Raw genomic sequence first — 18,676 nt, 5'->3', positions numbered from 1 at the left:
TGAAGATGCATGATATGTGGCGGTTGGGGTGCACTGTTGGAGGGTACTGCGCTACTCTATGGGATGCTTCGTTACTCTGCAACATACGTTGTTACTCAACATGGTGTTTTGTTACTCTATAATGTACGTCATTACTCCATAAGGCGGTTCGTAGGAACACACATCGTTATTCCACAGGGTCAACTAATGGTGAAAAGTAAGGGGCAACCAACAATGGTTGACGATAGCCGACGTGCAGTTGTTGATGGTAGTCAGCAGCTACATAGGCAGGAAATGATCACCGGGTCTTTAGTTAAGAACAACTCTAGAAATTGGCTCCTTCTTTTCTCAATCTTTTTTCATGAAGAAAGTAGGACTCTATTTATAGATTTAGTAGCGACATCCTACGTAAATACTCCATGAATCTGAAACGCTCCATCCAATACCCCAGAGTGATTCCCTTGATTAGATGATATTTTATAGACATTTAAGCGCCTTGACTGCATCAAAATTAAGTGCTCTTGGCCTCGTTAAATGTGTATCATCGAAATGCTTTATTTGACTGCGAGCTTAACAAATTAAAAACTCATTTGACCTTCTAATTAACCACTCGAAACCTTAAAAAATATTTTAGCAATTTGATTTGGGCTTGATTTAATTCAAGTTGGACCAATTTTGTTGTCATTGAGTTCGTCTCATTGAGTTGATCAGTTTGATTATGAGTTTACCGAAATCAAAATTCTTAATAATTTTTAGTTTGAATCGGAATATTTCTGATAGGAAAAAATGTCTAGAAATAAATGTCGAATATCTCAAGGTTTATATGAATCATAAAATTATTGATAAAGAAGCATCACGAATAAAATGTTAAAAAAAGAATCAGGCATAAAACCACTTATTGCAAAATCCCTACGAAAGAAAGAATCATCAAGTGATCATATCTCAACTTCACCCGCATGTATCCCAAACTTTAACTTTGATGTTAAGACTTTGAATTACCAATACATTCATTCTAACTCACCGCAACCTTTTTTCTTTATTTATTTATTTTATAATAAGGAAAAATAATTGTCACAGAACCGCCAAAAAAGCGGCCCGAGAGGCTGCAATCCACATGCCTTGTCAGTCACTCAGCACTGTTTGTTCAGAAATGGATAATAATTAAAATAAAAGAAAGGCAATAGGTGGCAGTTAAACCGAGGAGCCAGACTCCCAACACTTTCTGATTGGTGTCTCCCATTCCGGTGAGAATTTACCCTCTCCAAACATTGCCGGCCCGGAACAATATTACGATGTGTCGTGTTGCAATCAATAAGCAAGAAAGTGCAGCACTGAAAAAATAAAATTTATGAAGACCACGCGTAACGGTCTCTTTTTAAGTTATGGCTGAAGATGGTGAACGCACGCATCTTTTTGACTTGGATTTTCCGACAAGATTTTCCTTCTTCTTTCTTTTTTAATGATTATTTCTTGTGCGTTCTACGTAATTTTAAGTTTTTATTTCAAAATTTCGTTTCAATTGCTATCTTAGGATTCATTAAGTTGAAAAAATATTACATAGAGGGCTCCAATAAAATCTTATCACGATGTTATTTATGTGGTCCTCTGGTAGTGTTTCATTGGTGTTATTGTGGTGTTATTGTAGCGTTATTGGAGTTGTTAAGCGGGGGTCATTGCGGTGTTACTCGCGTATTCATTCGGGCTGTTTTATTGGCATTGACCACCGGTGTTATTGCGGTGTTATTGTGGTGTTATTTGAGCTGTTTTGCGAGGTTATTGAAGCGAAACCACGGGTGTCGATGGTATTGTAGTGTTATTGGAGTTGTTTTGCAATAACATCTCAATAAGTGTATTTTGATCATTTTTTAGGCGAGTCCAGTTAGATACACGTGACAAAATTTTATTAAAGTTCTGACATAGAGTTGCATCCAAACTTATTATGTAATATTTTTTTCATTAGGTTACTTGAATTTGACAAATTGATACATTTTAAGTTCCATAATTTGACTTGATGAGATTGTTAGGCAATCTAAATTTTCAACTTTCCAAAAAAAAAAACTTCAATATCTTTCAAAATTGATGATCATATTTTCATAATTTTTTAGCAAAAATAAAATTATACATATCTAATGCATATTTTCTCATCTATAAATTACAATATGAGCCCACAAATTAGATATTATTCTTATTATTATTATTTACATATAACCACTCGAAACATTGATTTTTATAAATTAACAATCAAGGTTATTTTTTTGAACTGCCAAACAGATGTATTTAAACGTGCCACGAGCAAGCTTTTGAAAAATCTTATAAAAATGAAAAATATGAGTTGAAATTTTAACATGAATTTTGATATTTGAGTGAAAATTTAAAAAATGAATGAAAGAAAATGATTGATTTGTAAATAGCAAGTTTCTAATGGCCCGTATGTAATTGCCCCTATTATTTTATACACATTTTGCAATGACAACATCCAAATGCTCACCAGATCTCGCTTTTCTCCACCGTATGTAATGGCGTTGACAACAAAGACAACGATCAAATTTCAACAAACCAGTTGTAATGGTTGATCCAGAAACGACATATAGATCTTAAGTTCAATTGCAGAAGAAATTGCGGTGGAGTTGACCAGTAATTCAACGCTCAATTTCTAGATGTGGGACTAATTCAATAGGCTGATCCATCGCACTGCAGTTGACGAGCAAATTAAACAACATTCAATTTTCAACGGGTTGAAAGTACGAGTCAAATCTTTCTAAAATTAATTGAGATTAATTCAGAAGTCGCAGCTACAGTACTGTATTATTTTTATTTTAGGATAAGCTAATATACACATAGATTACTGCTCTGTATACCTTGTCATCATTTCTTATGGGCGGCTGCGAGGGTGATTAAAATTGCCATTTTGAGCGCCAAAATCCTACATGCCAAACGCAATAATCCATGCAAATTGTCAATGTTAGATGCTGTTACAAATTATAATGCGTTTGGGACGGCATTTTTATTGCTTTATATTTCAGATTTCAGACTGCCACCACACAGCTATTTGGCTATCATTTTTCTGCTATTTTTTTATATTGGAAGAAAAGTCTAAACTATCAAAAAAGTGACCAGTTTAGTTTTGAAAATTTAAAGTACTATAGTTTAGGTCTAGACTATTAAAAATGGATCAAAATTAGGCGAAAATCAATTTTTTTTTGTTTATTTAACGATGTTGCTTTACCAATTGAGGGTAAATTTATCAAATCTTCAATATTGCTATGTCACTTCACGACATTTTGCTTCGTCTCTTTCGCATGCACTCGTGGGCCGTGACCTTGGTTGCTTTGTCGCTGTTGTGGATTCGTCGCTATTGTGGATCTTCTTTTCTTTGTTGATTCAACCACTACCTGGGTTGATTCAACCACTACCTGGGTTCGAACTTCAATAAACACGACGTAACTATGCACACTTTGACTTCTACTCGAGATGGTTTGACCTAGAGAAGCTGTGAGTAGAGCGGGACAGGGCAAACATTAATTAGGCTATAGGTTTGCAAAGGAGAGATGTGACCTAGAGAAGCTGTGAGTAGAGGGGGACAGGGCAAACATTAATTAGACTATAGGTTTGCAAAGGAGAGATGGATTTCATTGAGCAAAGAAACATGTAGTATCATCTTTGTCTCTGCCTCCTCACTCTTCTTTTGGTAGCATGATTTGAGAAGGATTTAAGTCAAATTTAGCCTAAATCCTACCAGAGATAAAGAATGACAACTTTATATGCTAGAGGATCTTAAATCCTATTTCTCATATGTTTTGCCTTAAATCCAAGATTTAGTAAAACTTGTTGAAAAGTGATTAAATTTTACTCGTATTTAAACAACCCCTTAAAATTGTAGCTTTTCTTATTGGTAAGATTTAACTTCTTATTAAACCCTACTAACATCCCGCCTCCAAACAACCACATATCATGCAAGTATGGGGAGTGAGACTGAAGCATCAACATTCTTTTCTGCACCAAGTAGGTGCAATTTTAGGGCATCAATGTTCGTAATTTATTTCAATTTGTGAGTGAGATGTGGCACTCAATAAAAAAAAAAATGGATAACATTGACAGTCATGATGGTTCATCGAGGCCAAGCACATGTATGCATTATTTCACCATTTTTTTCAATTTGATTTGTGAATACCATGGGGGTTAAGACCATTGGTTGCTGCATGTAAATCACTGAAAATCATACAGAGGAGAGAAATCCATCCACTATTAACATGAAAGTCTTAAGAGGGTGAGTTTATTTGCTGTAAGTTTTTTTTCATATTGTATTAAAGATTTTTTTTTAAAATTATATTGAATTCTTCTATTTATTATATTTTAACAGAGCATGTAGAATAATGATGAGAAAAGACCAATAGAAAATATTAGATTATATAAACTTGTGTTTGAATGACTTGATGATACAAACATCTCTTTGGTGATTTTATTGAAATAACTTGCATTGAACTACCAACTGTCAGGGACAATCATAAAGATGTAGAGGTAAATGAGACGACAATTCTTATGATGATGACGATAAGAACTATTAAGTATGATATTGTGAAAATTTTATAGACATTAATCATGAAATTCATAAAAAATGATGAGTTATTTGAATGCAATGTCGATCATTCCATTGAATTCACAAGTAAGAAAAAGTTTATATATTGCATTAAAAGTTCTAATGAAATGTTAGAAAGAAAATGTTATGATAGTGACTGTATGAGTTTTAACGATGGAGATAGTGTTCGTTACAACGGTGAAGATGACAATACTAAGTAGCCAGTTTTCAATCCCATGATAAAGTTTCAAAAATATGATCTTGAAGTGGAAATGTTATTTAGTATTTATAAAAACAATTAAAGAAGCTGTGCAAAATTGGTCAATTGGTAGGAGAAAATCAAATAAGTTTTAAGAAAATATTGATAAATATAAATTAAGGTGCAAACTTATTTGTAGGTAGCATAGTTGTCCATTTCATTTATATATTTCAAAGCATGAAGAAAGTCATTCATGACAAATAATATTACTTCAGGAGCACACAAATTCATAGAAGTATTCTAATAAAATTTCAACCTCCACAATGATAATAAATAATTATGAATAAAATAAGGATAAATCTGTAGTACTGGGCTAAATTTTTTAGAGGATAAGTAATCTATGAATTGAAATTATATGTTTCAAGGTCACAAGCTTGGAAGACCATCGAAAGGACACGTAAGTTGATACATATGAAGGAGGATAACATTTCTTTTAAAAAAACGTAAGATTATAGCTTGGAAATTGTAAAAATAAATCTAGGAACAACTGTACATGAACAAACAATACATGACACACATTTCGAGGGTTGATTGAGATTTTTCAGGATGTATGCATGCTTTGGAACATGTAGAAATGGTTTCTTCATAGGTTGCAGACTAAGAATTGAGATTTATGGCTCTTTTTAAAAGGACCACATAGAAAAGGACATTAATTATATTTAATTTGATCAATAATGAAAATAATATTTCTATTGCATAATTGTTGTTGAAAATGAAATTATATATAGTTGGGAGTGATTCTTGGAGTTGTTTCATAAAGATCTATAGATTTTTGATATTTAGTACATCTTTACATTTATCTTAGATAAAGAAAAGGGAAGCTTACTTTTGAGAATTTTATACCTAATGTAATAAATAAAATTTTAAGTGTGACATCTACATTGTAATTTTATTTTGGAGGTATTCAAGGGAGTTGCTTTGAAGAATATCTAATGGGCAGCAAGTAAGAGTACTACAATAAATTAATTCAAAATAACATAAATGAATTGGCTAAATTGGATGATATTGCTAATCAGTTGTTAGCTGAAAAACAACCAAGAAAGTGGTCTCCATCTCAATTTAAGCATCTCCAAATATGACAAGTTACTTAAAATAATATGGGTGAATGCTTCAAATTTATCATCATTGAGGGAAAGACAGTTACTTATTATTTGTTGATTGCATGTTAATGAATCAAATGATCAGAGTAAATAAGTGAGCATAATGGCTTTACAAATTGGGTTTATTTGAGTAAATGATTAATAGTCAAATATTTATTTAAATAATTTTCTTTTGTATGTTCAATTAAGAGATATTGATTGAAATTAGGATTCACAAACAACATCAATATTGGATTTAATCATACATCAAATCAAGGATCGCCTAATAAATGCCTTTTGGTAAACTAATAAATAAAATTTTATAACAAATAAAGCAATTTACTTTATGTTGTAGTAATATGATTTTTTGTTTGTTAATATTTCTACACTTCCAAAAGAAAGAATGTTGATTGGATGACATTTGGAAGATGTCATAGATTATCATGTTTTATAATTTTGGAGTTTTTTTGTATAAATTTTGTTTTATATATTTTGAATGAAACTATAAATAAATAAATATGTGTAATGAGATTTTTGGAGTTTTATAATTTTGCAGTCAATGAAAATATTGTTTTTTATTTGGTAATGTGCATTTGATGTAATGGCAATTTTACAAATAGAGAACTTTTACTAGATAATTTTATTTCATGATAAGATATATATATATATATATATAATATATATATATATAGGTCTCTTTGAAAAGGGACAATCCAATATCTATTGTTAATATCCATTTGAAAATTGCATTTCATGACAACTTACTCTTTTGTTGGTACAACTCACATATTTTTAATTTCTTTTATTGGCTTAAGGAGCACTTATTTCTTCAAGGCATTATCTCACAGGAATAAATATATGCTGAAAAGTGCATGACTTAAATTGTCCATTTTTATTGTTCACAATGCATGCATCAGTTTCATGTCATTTATACTTTAAAAAATAATTATTATTTACTGGGTATGATTACTCAAAATCACTCATTGAAATTTTATATAGCAGATTTTACTCAGTCACTTGGTGGATCGTCTCCACTGGAACAAACATTCCAGTTTTATATTTGTTTTTGAAAATTTCAGCTTCATATTAGTTATCTAGGTAGTTATTTCTCTACTGTTATTTCAATTTATTTCAATCACTTTTTTATTTCCTTCTATTGTATCAGTTGTCAAACTCTTATATATAAAATGAAATAAATTTTATCTTTTTTTTTTTTTGCATGTTTTCATTATTATTTCTATACAAATTCTTCTTTTTGAGAATACAAAATAAGTTAAATTGCTTTTATCAAATTCTGCGTTGTCGGAGTGTACCACCTTTCAGACCCAGGTGTGCCGTTTAGAGGCAAAATAATATTAATGAGAATGGCTACCTTGAAGAATTGTAACGGCATAAAGAGCTAGCAAATGATTAGTGGTCTGTGTGTAATTCTAATGGAGTATTTGGTACTCATCTATTTCAATAAAATTGTTGAATTTAACATAATTGAAAATCATTTATTCAGCTTCATATTCTTTCGACTTTGAGTCTATATTAATTCTATTGATTAAATACTTTTTGCATATGAAAGTATAGTAATGATAAAAATAAATTTTCATTTAAAATTCTTACTTCTATAATACCCGAAAATTAATTTGTCATGTTAACTTTAACCATAAAATTTAATTTAGAGACAAATTAGAAACAATTTTCATAATCAGGGACTAAAATGGATCATTTTAAAATTCTAGTACTAAATAGAACACTTGACTTGTTGATAGTTGAGAGACCATTTTGGGCCTTCTGTCACGCTTTGCCATATTTAAGAAATTGGCAAGACAACCACGAGATGGAAGATTCTAGAAAAGATCAGATGGATGAGAGCAATCCAAGTAACTCTAGAATATGTCACCACATCCTGGAGAAAGCTAGAAGAAAAAGCTCCAATGACAACTTAAGTATAACCTAGAAGGGTCTAGAGCTATGTATGCATATAACAGAATATTGTAGAATTATCTAGAAATAGACAATTTTAATGTAATCTAGAAAGTTCTCTTAGGCTTGGAGAAGAAATAAATAGGAGTCTCTCCCCCTCATTTGGAGGCATCCAAGCTTTTATCTAAGAAAACCTTCCAAGCATTCAAGTGTTGTAATCATTCTTTCTTAGTGAAGTGTTCTTTTCTTCAGTACTTCTCCTCATTTTCTTCCAAGAGTGCTGTGTATTTATAAGTCCAAGTGTTGTGAGGGTTAGGCTGATTTAGTGCCAAGAAAGAGCGATAAAGCCACACGGGTGACTTAAGATAAGTTTAGAGGAGGCAATGAATGGCGTGAGACCTAGATAGAGAATCTTGGCTAAAAGTTTGATGGACTCGAGGAGGAGGACATCATAATCCATTCGACGATCAGACATATGATGCTCCAATTGGAGGAGTCTTTAAGGGACCAAATGGCTAAAATGCGGGAGGATTTGATGGGGGAATTCCAAGAGGTACAAAGAACCCATAAGATGAGATGAGCGGCATACGTGCTAGATTGAAGGAGATGCACAGAGACATTTCGCAATGTAAAAGGGCAATAGCGACATCCACCAACCATCATACCTTCGAAGCCAAACGATTGAAGTGTCAAAACCAAAGAGTTTTGGAGGAGCTCACAATGCAAAGGAAAATGACAATTTCTATGGGGACTTGAGCAATACTTTAGAGCAATGAGGATTACAAATGAAAATGCAAGAATTCAATTTGCAACCTTTTATCTCTCAGACATCGGTATGTTGTGATGGAGAAGAAGATGAGGAGATATCGAGAAAGAGAATGAGGCTAGAGCCTGATTGCGAAGACTTAAATAAGAGGGATCAATTCATGAATATATTATGGAGTTCACAAGCTTGGTTCTTGAAATTCCCGATATGTCTGACAAGAATGCTCTTTTCAACTTCATGGATGGAGTCCAATAACGGGCAAAGACTAAGCTTAGAAGGCAAGGAGTGCAAGATCTTGCCACTATCATCGCAGTTATCGAAAGCCTAATTGATTACTTAAAAGAGTTCTTGAAATTCCCGATATGTCTGACAAGAATGCTCTTTTCAACTTCATGGATGGAGTCCAATAGCGGGCAAAGACTAAGCTTAGAAGGCAAGGAGTGCAAGATCTTGCCACTATCATCGCAGTTACCGAAAGCCTAATTGATTACTTAAAAGAGTCCACAAAGCCTAAAGAAAAAAAAGTACTCATGTCAAAAGCGGAGAAGACAACGATCAACACGAGAAAGAGATCTGCCCATGAATCGACTTCACCCAAGGTAAAATGTCAATGGAAGTCTAAAAATGGCAAAACTAAACCACAAAAAAAATGTTTTCTTTGTGATGGACCACATTGGGCAAGGAATTTTCCTCAGAAGAAAACTCTAAACTCTCTCCTTGCAAGCCATAAGGAGGAAGAAAGTGGTGATATGACAACACAGGTGGGGTCGTTACAACTGTTGAATGGGATGCAAGCTCCAACAAAACCTCAAGCAAACGAGTTACTCTTTGTGGAGATGATAATAGGCGGGAAGATCATAGAGCAATGGTACACACGGGTGCTTCTCACAACTTCATTTCTGTTAAAGAAGCAAAATGGTTGGGTTTGCGGATGATTGAAGCAGGATACTTTATCAAGGTAGTCAATTCAGCAGCAATGCCAATCCATGGAATAGTCAAGAGAGTAAAGACCAGTATTGGAGAGTGATCAGATACCTTAGTCTTCTTTGTCATTCCAACGGATGATTATAAAGTTGTTCTAGGGATAAACTTCTTAGATCAAGCAAAAGCATTCTCAATGCTCTTTCCCAATAGCACATGCATCATTGAAGGGAATCAAGTTTATTTAAAATTGGCGACAAGGGCTAACAAGCAAGAAGTCAAAATGTCGGCGGCCATCCAATTCAAGGAGGTCATTCCACGAGATGAAGAGAGCTACTTGGCTATTTTTCATGACTCCAATGAGGAAGGGAAGCTCCAAGATGACATGCCAGGGGAAGTGGCGGCACTACTTGAGGAACCTAAAGGTGTTTCAAAAAAATTACCACCAAGAAGGCATAAAGAGCATTATATTAGGCTGGAGCCAAGAACTGAGTCACCAACCATGAAGTCATGCTGCATGATACCCAATAGAACCAGGGAAAAAACCCAAGTTTGCCAAGTCTGTGAGCAAGCAAAGAGAGCTGGTTCGAGTGTCACTACGGGTAGACAAGAAAATGAGACTTGAAGACACAAGTAAAAAGAAAAAATTGATGGTACCAAGTGAAAGTTGCAATAAAAGCATTGTGAGCTTAAGTAGGGGAGAGTGTCACGCTCCACCATATTTAAGAAATTGGCAAGACAACCATGGGATGAAAAATTCTATAAAAGATAAGGTGGATGAGAGCAATCCAAGCAACTCTAGAACACTCCACCACATCCTACAGAATGTTATAAGAAAATAGCTCCAATGATAACTTAAGTATAACCTAGAAAGGCCTAGGGCTATGTATGTATATAAGAGAATATTGTAGACCTATTTAGAAACTAGACAATTCTAATGTAATCTAAAAAGTTATCTTAGACTTGGGGAGGACTATAAATAGGAGTCTCTCTCCCTCATTTAGAGGCATCCAAGCATTCATCCAAGAAAACCTTCCAAGCTTCCAAGCATTCAAGTATTGTAATCCTTATTTCTTAGTGAAGTGTTCATTTCTCCAATACTTCTCCCTATTCTTCTTCCAAGGGTGTTATTTGCTTATAAGTCAAAGTGTTGTGAGGGTTAGACTGATTTAGGCCAAGGATTGTGCTAAAGTCACACATGTGACTTGAGATAGGTTAGTGTGTGACATTTTGCTCAAACAAGTTGGGATCAAAAGTTGCTTTAATAACAATATTTGCTTAAGTATGGTAGCTATAAGAAATTAACTATTCATCCTTTCCAGAAATAGACATAATTATAACATCAACAATAACTTAAAAAAAAATATATTTTCCTAAAACTTTAAAATCACATTTACAAGAAGCTGCAACTAACAAAATAAATCCCAAGCATCAATTTTAATACTTTGGACCAGGTTCTTTAAAAAATATATTCATGGATGGTGGGAAAAATAAATGTAATAAACAATTATTAGAAACTTAAATGATACAAGAAATATAAAACACAAACTAAAATATTTATACATCTGAAATTACAAGTGTTCAGAAACACAAAAACATAATAATCATACTCCTATGACTGTCTTCACACTATTTTCTTTCATCCCATGCAACAATAAGGTTCAAAAATACTCATCCTACCTTATCTTTCTGTTTACAAAACTTCATTGATACAGCAATGAAAGACTATTTCTGTTTACACAATTTTATTGCTACAGCTACAGCCATGAAATGACGGTAAACAATAAAATACATAGAAGGGCACAGCAAACAGTGGCAGAATTTTGTCATTGAGCGCAAAAATGGAGCAGAAATGATTTTCTTACTGTAATTAAAATAATAAAGCAGGCTAACCTTTCATAAATCGCTCGTTGTCATTCTTCACAGAGCCCAGAACGGTCTCAGCATCCACTTCTTTGTCCTCCATGAGCACACGAGATGAGTCTTCCCTCTCCAATGCTTCATCTGATTTATATTTTGTTGAGCCTTTCCTCTTCATGACACCCTTCTCCTCTGGACTGTCAACCTCAAAGTTTCCATAATTGCTACTTTGCCCATCTACTGTCAGTTCTCCAGACTCAGAAATAACGCTCTCATCAAGTATGATCCTGACTGCTGTTCCCTGCACCTCAACTGCCCTGATGTTGGGAGGTTGGGCAGAACTAACCACCTTTGCTTCTCTAGAATTTTGCCTCTTTGGGCTCCTCTGAAAATAAGAACCAAGTTTTTGGAGCCGCCTCCCTATTGTTCTACGACGGCTAATTTTCTTCCCATCTACATTTTCATCACTGCCAGATCCTTCTGGGATTAAGCTGTCAAGGGCTTCACTGCACTGTGGCTGCAGCTCCGTTTCGGATACACGGCGTGATCTTCCTTTTCTGGGCTCCCATGTTTGAGAGACATCTTTCCCAGGGCGGTGTACCCATAATCCTGTTTTTTCTTGCCCTTCTATATTGATGGGCTCAAATTCATCAGCCATTTGTTGATGTTCTTCCAAAGATGAATCAGTATTATTGTGTTGTGCCTTTGAATTTGGATTAGGAGTAGTGGCCTCTCTCAGTTTGGATAATTCCTGATTAAATCATGAAATGTGGTTAGAGATAATTGTCAGACATGTGATCAATATAAGAAAAGCATTTCTATTGCAACCACTTACAGTCTCATCTTCATGTATGGTGATGGCCAAATGCAGTTTTCCCTTTTTTACGTTCTTCAAAGCCAGCCATTTATCATGCCTCTGGCCGCCCCTTAAGTCGCTGATGTTCACCGAACAATCTCTGCATAGTAAAAATTGAGATTTGTATCTACCGTAGGTTCTATTTATAAATAGATGAAATCTAATAATTAATTTATAAATATTGTAACTCTCAACATTAATGAAATGATAATTTTTTATTATTTGGTATCACAGCCCTAACCTACCGCCACCCGCTCCATCCGGAAACTTCTTCGGCATCGTCCTCGCGAGCTGCGACCAGCAGGGATCGGCATTGTCCTGCCAGTCTTGATTGGGGCTGTGACAAGTCGGTATCGCGAAGCAGCGGCGACGAACGAGCTGGGAGCTGGGAGCTGGAATCGCGAAGAAGCCAGAGTAGGGTCGGGATCAGCGTCGTCCTGACGAAGCAGTGGCGATCAAAGCTAACAGAGGAGGCCTCGTCTTCAAACAGGGAGGCGAGAGCAGTTTAGGCGATTTTCATAGGCAGCAGTCCCGTTATCGCAGCATAGAGAGGTGGGCCTGGTGCGGTCTTGCTTGAGGTTTGGGAGTAAGAAAGACAGGGCCTTTGTTTCTGGAGCGCTAGACTTGTTCCTTGTGATTAAAAATATCAAGAGAAGGAGATAATGCCGGAGGCATGGGATTAAAAATTATGGGCAAAATGGATCAAAAAGTTTTAAAAGTCTTGATTGGGCTCATACAGGGAGCAAACACCTTGACGAGAGCCACTATCTAAACACATGCTCCATCGCATGTGAAGCTAGATCTCCCTCATATGGATCTGAAGCTCGGTGGACCGACCATATGTCTGAGTTGGTCACGTCGGATCGAGGTGCTTTAGTAGGGAAATGACCAGAAGAATACCTGACCGAGGTTAAGCCAAAGAGTGACGGTGATGAGAGGGATGAGTCGAGGACCACACATGTCTTGCTTTACGCTTGACTACATAACTCGATGGTTCATCTATTGCTTCATTAGTAGATGTCATTTGAAGGGTAAGCGACATTTGGGCGAAGCTGGAGATTTATGTTGGAGTTGAGAACCGCATGAGTGTGTTTCAGATTCAGTGTGAGATAGAGACAGTGATTTATAGATCGATTCATGAGTACTTTATCGGTCTAGAGTGGCTATGACAAGATCTTGATCACTTCTTACATATGTCGAGTTGCGGTGATCCGGAGTGCAAGAAGGGAGATATCTTTGCACATATGAAAAATATGCAGTTTTTGGCTCATCTAATCCCCACATTTGATTATAGGAGATCAGTTCTCCTAGCTTAAGCCACTATTCCTACACTAGATGAGGCCATTACTGCGATGATATAAGAGGAGAGTCGCATGAAGCTATACTCTGAGCTAAGTGATTTCTCGGGTACATGATCAGCATTGACTGCTGCGAGCCCAAGCATGCTAAGAGTCCAGAGAGAGACTCAAAAATTCCACAACTGTGGTGAAGTTGGCCATCTGAGCAGGGTTTGTAGTAAGCCACCTAAAAAGAGAGAAATAGGTGCACGTGAATAAGGTGGAGGTTGTGGTCATAGTCGTAGGGTCTGAAAGATGGAAAAGGGGGGCTATCGGGCAAATCTAATGGTAGCAGAGGATGAGGGAGAGACATGTGTGATCTTTATTAGTGAGGATCATGAGTGTCTGAAGCTGTTCAAGAGGAAGCAGAAAACAGTAGGAGATGGAGCTGAGGATGTTTCAAAGCCATCGACATCAAGGGGTAACATTGCCACTTATACTCGCTTCAGCAAATGTAATGGTGACACACTTGCTCTTGCCTCTATTTCCACCATAGAATCATCAAAATGGATCATAGACTCTACTGCTTCTCACCACGTGACAAGTACTGTTTGAGAGTTCTCTTCATATGCTCATCTAGTAGTACTGGAGAGCATACATATTGTTGATAATACATCACAACCTGTAGTTAGTAAGTGTACAGTGAGATGTACCAATCATACGACTTTGCCCAATGTTTTGCAAGCTCCTTTTCCAGTAATCATTTAATCCACTAGTGTCATTATACTCCAGTTAAAATATAATATTTCTTTGGATATTCCTCATGTGATCTTTCAAGAGAAAGAGACAGACCGAACACTTGAGATTGAAACATGGTATAACAGACTCAGGTACTTGGACCGAGAATGGACGGACTCGCCTCTAACATCCATGGAGGAAAGTGCTGCAGTAGAAGAATATGGGAGAAATGTCGGGGATGACTTACTACTACATTACAGATATATGAGATGTTCTAGTCTATGTACTGAGTCGATTGTACCCATATATGTATGAAAAGGCAAATAAGGAGAAATTGGTGCGATGCTTATGAGTTTTGGGAATAGGAGCTCTAGTGCGTTTGATTGGATAGATACTGATGTATTGGGACCTTGTCCTACTAGTTCTATGAATGGTTATCGGTATTTTGTTATGTTTCTTGATTTCTTTTCTCGTATTACCTGGATACACTTGGTGAAACAGAAGAGTGAGGTAGTTGCTTGCTTTAATGATTTTCATAAGGCAATCCAGACCCAATATAGTGCAGTTGTGAATGTACTGCAATATGCTAATGAGCTAGAAAATATTAATAAAGTATTTGGGGACTGCTGTTAGCTCAAGGGATACAACACCAAAGCATATGCCCATACACACCAACACAGAATAAAGTAGCAAAGAGGAAGAATCGGCATCTTTTAGAGGTAGCCTGAAACATGTGATGACTATGAATGTCCCAAAACACTCGTGGGGGTAAGCCGTGCTGACAGCCGCTCAATTGATTAACAGGGTGCCTTCAAGAGTGCTGGCGTGGAAGCCTTTTTGTCAGATGTTGAAAGGAGACAATAGTGGGATCCTTCCATTGAGGGTATTTGGATGTATATGCTTTGTGAAAGACGATAGACCATTTGTAGGGAAGTTGGATCCAAGAGTAATGAAATGTGCGTCTGTGAGTTATTCTGCTACTTAGAAAGGTTATGTCAGCTGGAGCTCAATTGAGAAGAGACTGTTTGTGAGTATGAATACGTCATTTAGAGAGTTTGAATCATACTACACTCTGGAGGTGAATTCACCCTTTCGATGACTTAACAGACACTAGAGATATGAGACACGAGAGAGTGAGTAGTGGAGGTGACATAATTATCACTGCTGATGATGAGACAAAGATCGCTTAACTAAAGGGAAGATTGAGAAAGCAATTTGAGGTAAAAGATCTGGGACAACTTAGATACTTTCTTGAGATTTAAGTGGCCCATGGACCTGAGGGAAAGACCCTATTCCAGAGAAAACATGTACTGGATCTTCTCAGAGAGACAGTCATGCGATGGTGCATACCTGCAATCTCTCCAATTGATCAGAAGGTCAAGTTCAATATAGAGGTAGGTGAATCAGTTGATCGTCATAGGTACCAGAGGTTGGTGGGCCGCCTGATCTATTTGTGCTACACTCGACCAGATATTTCTTTTGTATTAAGTGTGGTGAGCCGCTACATGCATGATACAAAAAAGGGTCATATAGAAGTAGAGTATCAGATTCTGAGGTATTTGAAGAGTGCACCAAGAAAAATGGTTGATATTCAAGAAGAAATGGTATGTAGATATTGAGGGCTTCTGTGATTCTGACTGAACAAGTTGTGTTCATGACAGACGACCCACGTCAGAATATTGCATGCTTGTAAGTGGCAACTTGGTCTCGTGAAAGAGCAATCAACAATCAGTTGTAGTAAGATCAACAACAGAGAGAGAATATAAGGCCATGACATTAGGAGTTCAGTTGATGTGGTTGAAAGCCTTGTTGGTTGAACTCAAAATGGATGAGAGAACTCAAATGATGATATTAAAACAAGTCGGCAATTAACATTGCTAACAACCCGGTGCAACATGATAAAACCAAACATATGGAGATTAATAGGTTATTCATCAAAAAAAAGCTGAATAACAGACTACTGAAGCTATGTCATGTAGCCACTAGAGAGCAAGTGACTCTCTATCTCACCAAAGGACTTGGCTCATTAGATTTGTCTAAGTTATATGACAAGATGGGCCTAGTGAACATCTTTGCCGAACTTGAGGGAGAATGTTAAAATTTGTATCTAATGTAAGGTCTTATTTGCAAATAGAAAAAGTTTAGGGATTTATTTGTCAATGTTGTAACTTGTAAGGCTCTATATAAGTCTGCTATCAATGAAATGAAGGTGATTTTTTAGCAATAATTTCTTTTGGAAATAAACTTTTAGTTTATACTTGTGAAAAAAAAAATTAAGGAAAAAGACAAAGAAGAATGATGTTTTTTCCCATAACTAACATAGTTAGGAATAAAAGGGGTAAAATGATACTGAAAATTTTTAGGACATTTACATACATAGAAAACAATTCTTATGTATTTATATATCTCAACACTTAACTTTCATATTTACATACATAGCATTCAAAACTTTAATATCACATAGAAAATAGCACTATTACCATTTTTTTAAAAGTAAAATGCACCTTTTCATTAATAGTTTTAAAGCACCAAGTGCTATGTATGTAAATATGAAAGTCGGGTAGACAAAGCATGATGGGCTTGAAAAGTAGAGTTGTGGTCTAGCAAACCAACTTTTTTAAAAATATTAGGAAAAACATATCTAAAACACAATAAACAAATACATCTTTAAAAATAAAAGAAAAATAAAATTAAAAATAAATAAATAAATTAATCCCAAACAGGACCTAAGCTTGCCTACTATTATCATGTACAAAATAAAAACTCATTCAAGTAAAAAGTCCACCTAAGTTTGAAGGAAGAAAAGAAAGAACGACAAACTACTATTATCAATGAATAAGATCTTAGTTCTGTGAATAGTAACGCATAAACAATCAAGTAAGAAATCTTCAAAAAAAAAATTATTGAGTAAAACCGTACCCGAGCAAGTCATCAAAGATGTGGTCCTTATCACAAACCTCAAGATACAATATATTTGGCACTTCCCATGATGAAATTGGGATCTTGAACTCCTCAAACCACTTTGGAGACAAGGTTTTCTTGTGAACCTTTGTTCGGAATCTATAATTATAAAGATGGCCTTTCACATAAGGGTCAGAAAGACCTGCAGATTAAAAATTTAGCATTTTTAAGAAAATCTAAATTTCAAACTTAGAATATGATCAGTTAGATGTGAGTTGTATTGATAAAATAAAGAAGCCATGCAATTACCATTTAGATCTGAAGGTTTCATATCAGTTGCTTCTATGATCTCCAATTTCACATATGCTATAGGAGGTTTCTCGTAGACTGAAAACCAGGATTCTGGAATATATAGAACATAAAGGCTTCAAAGGAAACATATTAATTTTAAGAAAAAAGTAAATTAAACTTTGTGGATTTTAGAAGGATATAAGAAAACTACAGCTCATTTTGTTGAGAAGGTAGGAATACATTCAACAAAGCTAGATTTGAATTTCGGAGAATCTAGTATTCAAACAATACGATGGTTGTTATTGATTTCAGCAACAAAGATTACTATAAGCATTAGTCCCCATTGCCTGGAAGCTATTGACCATCATCAAGTGTCTTTTACGTCAAAAGCCAACTCGATCACTCAAATCATATAGAGCTATCTTGAAAATTAGAGTTTATTTTAATTGCAAAGTTTAATTCAATCACTTAATCTAAGTTAAACTAATACCTCTCATACGGCTCACTATAGAGCATATAGACCAAGAAAATCATAGTTGTGTTTAACCTTTCAACCCAAAAATATAAACATGGGAGTAAGGGTCAATCACTTAATTTATATTTCATGAAGTAACTAAAATGGAACTAAAGACACACACAGACATATAAACACCTCTCAACACCCTTTAGTAATTGGTCTCTTCAATGTTTTCTCTTCCTGGTTGCCATTTTCTATTGCTCACTTAACAAAATTTGCTCAGTGCAAACAGACAAAGCAAAGAAAGTCCTCATATCAAGCAGTGTCACAGTACACTGCAACATCATTAGCTGAAGTCCAATAGATTCTACAATTTTGAGCACATTATGTCAAATCCATGAAAATATAAGGGGCTGCTCAAATTTTAGAAAATGTTTATGAGATTTTGTTTAAAAGGTCCGTGCATCCGTAGGAAGTGATAATGTATGTGTCATTATCCCATCAATAAGAAATAGGCAGGGCATACTCTAATGTATTAACATACTTTCAATACTAAGCCCACGTGAATGAGGTCAATAACAGTGTGCATTGGAGTTTCAACGAACCCTGGGTTGAGATATACCCCTATAAGTAATTTGCAGAAATGGTCGGTCAAACTATTCTTCAGACCAATTGCTGGACCTTTGCAATAATTTTTGGCCAATTACAAGAAAAACATCAACTGTTCTTCTTTATAAGTTTTTGCTTCATAGTTTCTTCAGATAGAAGGGAATGTACAACAAGAACCTTTTAGGGAAAGAAA

General features: G+C 35.4%; 1 protein-coding gene across 1 annotated transcript in view; it reads right to left on the bottom strand.

Annotated features, from left to right (window-relative positions):
• Nucleotides 1-11,059: 11,059 nt before the first annotated feature.
• LOC110021156 (C2 domain-containing protein At1g53590-like) overlaps nt 11,060-18,676 on the bottom strand; it is a 15,215-nt gene continuing 7,598 nt past the window's right edge. The window contains exons 9-12 of the mRNA XM_020719537.1: nt 17,436-17,528; nt 17,145-17,328; nt 12,190-12,310; nt 11,060-12,105 (exon numbers count right to left, since the gene is read on the bottom strand). Of these exons, the coding sequence (XP_020575196.1) occupies nt 11,383-12,105; nt 12,190-12,310; nt 17,145-17,328; nt 17,436-17,528 (1,121 nt within the window). The 3' untranslated portion in view covers nt 11,060-11,382. The remainder of the gene's footprint in view (nt 12,106-12,189; nt 12,311-17,144; nt 17,329-17,435; nt 17,529-18,676) is intronic.

Source organism: Phalaenopsis equestris, unplaced genomic scaffold (assembly GCF_001263595.1).
Source record: "Phalaenopsis equestris unplaced genomic scaffold, ASM126359v1 Scaffold000123, whole genome shotgun sequence".
NCBI classification, from domain to species: Eukaryota; Viridiplantae; Streptophyta; class Magnoliopsida; order Asparagales; family Orchidaceae; genus Phalaenopsis; species Phalaenopsis equestris.
The sequence above is the reverse complement of the archived record's forward strand: the minus strand, read 5'-3'. Positions and strand labels throughout refer to the sequence as shown.